Raw genomic sequence first — 8,785 nt, 5'->3', positions numbered from 1 at the left:
ACTTCACAAAGTGGGCTAAGGCGGAACCTTTGGCCACCATAACTTTAAAAAAGGTACTCGACTTCGTCATGAAGTACATTGTATGTTGCTATGGAGTTCCTCAAAATAGTATCAGATAATGGAGAAACAATTCGATAGTGAGTTATTTACGGAGTTTTGTAAGAATAATGGTATAGTTAAAAGTTTCGCTTCAGTAGCTCACCCACAGGCGAATGGACAAGTTGAAGCAGTAAACAAGACATTGAAGACCGGATTAAAGAAGTGCCTAGAATCTGCCAGAGGAAGATGGCCAGAGGAGCTCCCACAAGTGCTCTGGTCCTATAGGACCTCACACTGAATCGTTACAGGGCATACTCCCTTCTCACTCACCTATGGGAGTGAGGCCATGCTCCAAGTTGAGACCCAAGTCACCTCACACCGAAGTCAGTACTATGAATAACATCGTAACCAACTACTTCTAGAGGAACTAGAGGAAGCACTAGAGCTTACTCGATGAAAGAAGAGAGGGGTCACAATTATGTAATGCCGCTCACCAACAACAGGCAAAGAAGTATTATGACTCTTGTGTTTGAAATAAGGAGTTTATAATAGGGGACTTGATGTTAAGAAAGGTGTTCCACCTAACCTGACAGCTGGGGTCCTTGGTCCCGATTGGGAAGGACCATGTCAAATTGAAACAGTCCTAAGGTATGGAGTGTACAAGCTTGCTCGCCTCAACGGACAGCATGTGCCATGAGCATGGAACAGTGAGCGCTTACTACCAGTCGATGAAAGTCCTCCTCATTCATGTGCCCTCATCTTAGTTTGATGTTTAGCCAAATTTTTTTTTTTTTTTATCATTTCATTTATTTATTTATTCTTTCAAATCAAAGATCCTTATTAGATAATGATATTCTAAGAAACTATTAGTATTGTTATTTTCAAAATTTGAATAAAAATATTTATTTATTCAAAAGGCAGTCACATTTATATTGCCAAACTTAAGGATAATAATTGTGAAAATAAAATTTTGAGGCTTACCAATCGAGTTGTGACTTGAATTCTCGATTGTTGTTCTTGTATTCTTTGATTGATAGTGCTAATGAAAGAGTTTCCAAAGGAGAGCTCAAAGAGGAAGAAGTCCAAATTTGGGGCAAATTTCTTTAAAACTGTGTTCGATCTTCCTTCTCTCCCTCTATTTTTTTAATTTCTTTCTTTTGTGTTCGTGCCCTAATGTGTGTTTTATAACTTTGTGATTTTTGAAACTTGATTCGACAAAGTTAGAAGATTCTAAGGTATATTGTGTTATTGCAAATTGCTTACATGGTAAAATCAAAGTCATTTGTTTTCTTGTGTGAATGGTCAATTGTGACCCTATGTGTCTAATTGTGTTTGTAAGTGGTGTACGAATACAGCAATTAAAAACTACAAATTAAATAATTTTTAGATACTAATATCATGATCAACTTAATGGAGCTAGATTTTGTTTGAGCTCACCCCAAATACAAATAATAAAAAGAAGGTCAATTTAGATTTGTGTAAAAAATAGAAGACCTATATTGTTTAGCCCCTCCAAAAAAAAGGTGTTGTGATCATAGAACTAATTTATAGGTCCATACTCCATGATAGTGATGTCAACTATTACACCTCTCGCTCACTCATCCCAAAAAAGAATAAATTTTTAGGCTATCTAATAAAAGTATTGTTATAATGTAAATTTAAATTTACTACACTTTTTTGTTTATTTTGTATCTTATATTAAATGTATTTATATAATGACAATTTAAATTTAAATTCCTTACACATATTTAAATAAAATATATCTTTTTTTATTATTATTATTTAAAAAAATAAAAAAAAAAGTGTATGATATGGCAAAAATAATGAAAAATATTATAAAATTAAAAGTATTAGGGTAATTAAGCTAAAATTATAATTAATAACAAGAGTTTTTTTATTTTACATTTCAAAACAATTTTTTTTTATATATTTTTATAGAAATTTATACTAGAATCCATATAGCAATCAATTGAGCAACTTAAATCGCAATCCAAATTCATATAACAACTTATATAAAAATCACTAAAAGCTCAAACTGTACAAATAAAAAAAAAATATTAAAAAATAATATATAAAATAATTTCTCTAATAAAAAATTATTAAATACTTTATTAATAAAAAATAATTTTATTTATTGAATTACATAACAAAAATTAATTATATAACTAAAAATATACATAACTAAAATAAAAAATATATATTTTATATATAAAAAACTACAAACCATAATAATAATAAATAATTAAAAACAATTAAAAAAACTAAAAAAAAAAAAAAATTGAAGAGCGTTACGGTTCAAAAACTTTGGAAGTTTCTCACTTTCGTACTCTATATTAGCAGAGGTCAGCAGGTCCCACAAAGATCACAAAACGATCTCCGCTCCCAGGAAACGACAAGACAAAAAGCACTCAAATATCAAAACCATACCGACTACCGAGCCGAGCCGAGCCGAATAGAGCAGCCAAGAAGGGTGACCTGTTAAGCCGGTTGCAATTGACCGTACGGCCATACCCACATGGTAAATGGTAGGTCGTTTATCTGGCAGTTGGTAAGCATTTAGTGTGCCCTTTCTCCTCTCTTTCTCTCTCATTCCCATTATCATTCTCATTTCATTGCTTTTTCTCTCTCCATTTTCATTATCTTTGATTGAAGCTTTTGTTTCGGGCTCACATGCATTCATTCATACAGGTATAATACGAGCCTTCTTCAATTCTTACCCTCAAATGCCACTGTTTTCTTTATCCGCAAGAGAAAATATTTGATTTTGCGAAATGGGTTTGATTAGTTTCGTGAAATTACAGTGAAAAGCTATTCGATTTTCTCTTTTCTTTCAAATTTTCCCGGGAACCAAACAATGGTTTTTCCGTTTTGGGTATTATGTGTTTATATTATTTATATAATAATATAATACTTTTTTAATGTGTGTGTTTTGTATTTCAGGTAATGGAATAGCATATGAATAATGATGTCATCTCAAAGAAGAAGAAGCATATCTTAGTGATTGGTGTGAGTGAGTGAGTGAGGTTCATTTATTGGGATCAATTGGAGCCCGTGAACCTGTTATTGGATACCTTCTTCTAAGCTCTTTTGCATTCAACACTTCACCAAAAAATTCGTGTCAGACTCAAATCCCTCTCTTCTTATTTATGAGGAACAAAACCAGGTCTATCTCTCTCTCTCTCTCTCTCTCTCTCTCTCTCTCTCTCTCTATATTCAAAATTATGGTACCAATCACTGTATCATATATATATGCTTACTAGAATAAACTTCTTTTTATTATCATTATTATTTATTATTATTACTTTTCTGTTTCAGATATGGCTTTTGGAACGAGGAGAGGGTTTCGTCTAGGAAATGAATCAATGGTGAAATGGATTGGGAAATCTTTCTAATCAACGGAACAAACTCCCCACACACATTGATTATTGTGCAAATGGGTTTCTGTTTATAATCGGTTTATTGCCCAATCTACAAGTTTTTGTTGTTGGATTTCGGGGTTAAGGGAGTATTGGGTTGGAATTTTTTGGCTTCTTCTCCAAGTGGGTTTTGGTGTTTCGGAAGATTTAATTGATTGATTGATTGATTGATTGGTTAATCTCAATTTTCTTTTTCTTCACAAAAAAGAAAATGTTGGAAGCTGAGTTATGCTCCTCTCATAGAATTTTATCTCCATTGAGAGAAGAAAGTGGAGATGAAGAACTCTCAGTCCTACCAAGGCACACCAAAGTTATTGTGACTGGAAATAATAGAACTAAGTCTGTTCTGGTGGGTCTTCAAGGTGTGGTGAAGAAGGCTGTTGGTTTAGGAGGATGGCATTGGCTGGTAATTTTTCTCTTCCCAAATTATATAATATTTTGTAAATTTTTCTATGAATATTGGCAACATATGCTTAATTTGACATTAATCAATTGTTGATTTTCACTAAATATATTTTTTTCTTAAGAAAATATGCTCATGAATGTAGAAAAGACAAGAAAGAAATCATCTATATGTTTTTCTTTTTCTTTTGAGTTTACAAATCAATTATGTGTTGTTAATCTTTAGCTATTCTGTAAGTTCTAATTTTTAGTCACTAATAAGCAAATGCTTAAACCCAAAGATAGAATAATAATTTTTACATGAAATTTATAATTTTTGGAAGCAAAAGACGAAAAATGCGGTGAGTAATATTAGAAAATAATTGAAAAGTATGATGCTGCTATTATTGTTGGTGTATATTTTGTCAAAAGAAACAGGCAAAAAAATGTTTTTTCTTTTTTCTTTGTTATTTTAATAGAAGAAAAGGTTGAAGGAGTCGAAATTTGAAATTAGGATAAGATATTCCGAGGCGCGTGTAGTCAATCGCGGTAAATCTGTTGTATGATTTGTCTTTTATGCTAGTACAATATTAGGATTATTGGCACGTGGGAGGCCTGGCCTGTCAAGGCGGTTACTTTATGTAATTTTCTTTTCTTTCATTTGTAATCTTCTTGGATTACTCGTAATTACAGGGATTTCTGGGTCAAACATGTAATTTTATTTAATTACTCCTAAATATATTATAGGGGTTACTTATTTTTAGTCTCTTTATTTTATTTTATTGTTTAACGTTGGAGAACATCTTTTGTTGAATTTTTTTTGAGAAATTATCTCACATAATATTTATTAATTTTTTTTAAAAAAAAAATTTAAGGTTTGGGTTTATTCAGTTGTTTTGATGTGGAATTCCGTAAAAATGAAAAAAAATATATTTTTTAGTGTAAAAATGAAAAAAAAAAATTAATGTTTTTATGATTGTATTTTTTTTTTTATTTTTCTCTAATTGGACTAATTATTTTGATCAATGATTTTGGCTTATTGAATCTGTCTGGATGATTGGTTCTGATTTGAATTATTTATTATTATATTGTGTAGTCAAGCAATTGAGTGGACTGAGTTTATTTAGCTGTACTTGATATAAAATTGCTGAGATTTGTTTAGTTATTTGAAAAAATTGATTATTTATCTATATCTTCTTCTGCATTGAATGACTTAATAATCCTTTCAAAACATAAAAAGGTAGAAAGGAAGACTAAACAACCAAATAATTTAGTGATGAGAATGAGAATTACGAAGTTTGAATGGACCCGTAATTTTTTTTTTGTGTCTTAATTTATGAATTTTTGTCATATAAAGGTTCTGAAAAATGGGGATGAAGTGAAACTGCAAAGGAACGCATTGAGTGTGTTAGAACATCCTACTGGGAATGAAGAAGGCGATGATCATGATTACGACAACTCTAGCACTAGCTCTGAGATTAATGACAAGGACAATGATTTCAGTAAGTTGATTACAAGCATTTAATATCATGTTATGTCAATTTGTAAACTACTCCACTGAACTGTATTTGTTGAGTTGAGCCTTTTTTTCTGAAGTTTCTTGGCAATTTTGTTGTGTCATTTTATCAGGTAGCAGTAACGAATTTCACAAACAGTTTAAGCCGAGAGTTAGGCATGCTAAGTCGTCGGCACTGTCAACATCAGCAAAATCAATACACCGCGGTTTGTACAAAGAAGTCCAGTCGATCCACAAATCTAGATCGGTAAGCATGAAATTGAAATTTGATAGAATGTGTATTTGGCAGTTCATAGGTTCTTAATATAATATTTGTATATATTGGTGTATTTTCATTGTCTGATATATTTTGGTATTTACTAGATCAAATCATCGTATTATAAACAGAGCCTTAACATGGCAAGAGTAGAAACAGACTCATTGAGGAGATATTGCAGATACTTCAATCTTGTAAGTGTCATTCCCCTTAGTCACTTACCAATTGAGATAGTATGTTTCTATGTCTATATATATTAAACATATATAAATGTATACTAAGATAACAGAACATAATTTAAATTTTACAGCTCAGTCATTTTTATTTTGCATGGCATTGAATTTTCATAGGTTATGTTTGGTTGGGGTTGAATGAATGGAATAAAATGGAAAAGAATTGAGTTTTATTCAATTTTATTTTAGTTTAAATTTCAAACATGAAAAAAGGATTCATTGTTTATTTCATTCTCGTCTTTGGTTTCAATTTCAAACATTGCAATGCTATTCTGATTTTTCTACCATTTGGCTGGACTGACTATTCTTCTCTTAAACTACAAAAGTCTATTCCAATAGACAATATCTTTTGGTTTTCTTTTATTTGTTATATATTCATATTCTCTGTTATTTGTCTATTCCAAGTATTTAGTAATTACTACAGTCTTCTTTTAAACATTATAGAGGATTAGTCGGCCGAGCTTAGTTTCTACGGAAAAAGAAAAGTCATGATTCAGTTTGACAAGTGCAAAATGAGGCATCAGTGATTTAAACTATTGTTGAAATGCAGGCAAGTAACCATTCCAATCCATCAAGGGAGCAGATGATCAATGTTGTTCAACGACATTTTAATTCACAGCAGGTCTCTTTCTTACCTTCTCACTTCTCACACTCACAATTCAAGCCTGTTTAAATATAACTTAACAACACATCAAATATTACAATAAAGACTACATGTTTTTTGTTTTTGTTTTTTTGGGTTGATTCTAATGCCTGTGTATTTGTTTAATTGGCTTCAGAAGCCACTGGATGATGTTCCGGTAATCACTGAGTTTGTCCAAGCAGCAGCCAAGAGAAGAAGAGAAGCCATGTTTGCTGAGAAGTACAGGAACCAAGAGTTTTAAGGGTGTTTGACACAATGTATTATATTATTATTATTATTATTATTATTATTATTATTTTAGTTGTTTAGTTTTTTTTTAGGGTTTTTTTTTATATAATATAAATAGTATAAGAAAAAAGATTACATATCCAACTCTAACCTTTAGATAAATCCGACTTATTTGGGATGAGTTTGAGATTTACCTGATCATCTTGACTCTCTCTCGCTCTCCCTTTATTTTATGTTCTAACCATGTAGTAATATTAGTTTATATATATAATAGGATGGTTAATTTATTAGAGCATGTTGTTTTTTGTTTCTTACTTTTTATTTTTAATGGTTTTCATAATATGGTTAAATTCTATATATCCTTTTATAAATTGATCAAATATCATAATATGATCAAATAGGAAGTTTTCATTGCTGCAAAATATATATCTTGAACAATAAAAATTTGAATTTTACTAATCAAGAATTTTCTGTTCTCATGGTTTTGTAAAAATAATTTCAATCTACGTAAAATAAAAAAATAAAAATAAAAAAACTTTTTCTACATTCATGTGCATATTCGATAAGTATTTGATTGTTTTTTTTTTTTTTTTTTTGAATAAACCTGTAAACTGTCATTGCTAAGGGTACAGAGTGAAAAGGTTTTACAAAAGAAGGTAAAGAACCAGTCTAAATTGACCCAGTATCTTATCAAAGGCCAATTTTAGCAAAATCATGAGCAATTTTGTTTTGCTCTCTCGAAATATAAGACACAAATATTTGCATCAGATAATGAGTTCTTAATACAATTCAAAATATGACCAAGAACTGTAATATTACAACATTAACCATTAAGCTTATTCACTATAGTTTTAAAATCAGTTTCAATAACACAAACAAGAAACTTAACAAGTTGTATCCCATTAATGGCAAGGACGATCGCCTTAGCTTTAGCAATATCCGGAGAAATGTTTCGCTTTGACAGCATTTAGAGTGTCGAACTACAATTCCCGAACTATGCCTCTTCTTATTACAGTCTAGAGAAGCATCAGTATTCACTCTCATGAATCCATGAGGAACTCTTGGCGCACATGATTTGCTATTCTCTACTGCATCTTATGATTCAAAGATACATGTTGTGCATTCTCATAGCTATCCACGAAACAATATTTTTATTATGAAAGATGTTATTTCTTTAGTTCCACAAAGCCCACCAAAAAAAGAAAAGGCAAAGTATTAGTATTAAAAGCATTATGAATAAAATCAGAAATATCAGTGTTTATACATATTATAATAATCATAGAAGCCAAAATACTTTTAAGCTTTCCAAGCACTAGAGTATTCCAGCAAAGCATGCTTAACAGACTCCTGAGTGAAGGTGACATATAGAGCAAAGAGGAGAAGGAATAATATGTCTACGAGACAGAAAAGCAACAACGAGGATAGAATTAGAAACAACCCTCCAAACAAAATGTTTAACCTTTGGAGGAGTATGAGAATTTCAAAGTTTTCCTAAAAAACACTTAGAACTTTGAAAAGAAGAGGAGGGTGGAATATCTCTCTTGGAAATAGCAAGATGATAAGCAATTTTTGTTTAGATTTTATGTCCTAAATAAAACTTACTTTCAATGTTATCTTAATTTTATTTATCAATAAAAGAACAAAAATTATTTCATTACTATTTCATATATTATTTGGTTCACATGTTACTTTCATGATCATATGTTTGATATTTAAATTTTATTAAATCTTTATCATATTGTTATTTATGATTATAGTGTTGTCAACACAGTAAAAAGTAAGTATGACTATATGATATAAACTAGATTAGTCTTGTGATTTGTTAGTTCATTGAGTTTACACTGACGTGACAATGAGCAATGTCGTTTACTTACACTTGTATAAGTGAAATATCTTTTTTAAGACATTAGCAAAGTAAGCTAGTATCGGATGTATTGGTAATACATGTTGACAGTGAAAAAGATATCATAATATTGATGCAAAAATTTGGATATAGATCTATAAGCCATACTCGCTCGCTAGATTGGCGAGAATGAATTATAAGTTAAGTATATATATGAGGACACAAGGAAT

The 8,785-nt window shown here is 30.6% G+C and overlaps 1 protein-coding gene across 2 annotated transcripts; it reads left to right on the top strand.

Annotated features, from left to right (window-relative positions):
* The first annotated feature begins 2,589 nt into the window (after positions 1-2,589).
* On the top strand, positions 2,590-7,002 carry LOC115716754 (uncharacterized). Of its 2 annotated transcripts, none has more exons than XM_030645649.2 (8): positions 2,590-2,727; positions 2,980-3,202; positions 3,355-3,861; positions 5,194-5,338; positions 5,466-5,599; positions 5,740-5,802; positions 6,392-6,463; positions 6,621-7,002. In XM_030645649.2, the coding sequence occupies exons 3-8, from the start codon at positions 3,667-3,669 to the stop codon at positions 6,723-6,725; spliced, it is 714 nt and encodes a 237-aa protein (XP_030501509.1). In that variant the 5' UTR covers positions 2,590-2,727; positions 2,980-3,202; positions 3,355-3,666; the 3' UTR covers positions 6,726-7,002. The 2 variants fall into 2 exon arrangements, with proteins under 2 accessions (XP_030501509.1, XP_030501508.1); XM_030645648.2 differs by having other exon boundaries at positions 5,716-5,802.
* Positions 7,003-8,785: the final 1,783 nt, after the last annotated feature.

The sequence above is a fragment of the Cannabis sativa genome, chromosome 5 (assembly GCF_029168945.1).
Source record: "Cannabis sativa cultivar Pink pepper isolate KNU-18-1 chromosome 5, ASM2916894v1, whole genome shotgun sequence".
Lineage (NCBI taxonomy): Eukaryota > Viridiplantae > Streptophyta > Magnoliopsida > Rosales > Cannabaceae > Cannabis > Cannabis sativa.
The sequence above is the reverse complement of the archived record's forward strand: the minus strand, read 5'-3'. Positions and strand labels throughout refer to the sequence as shown.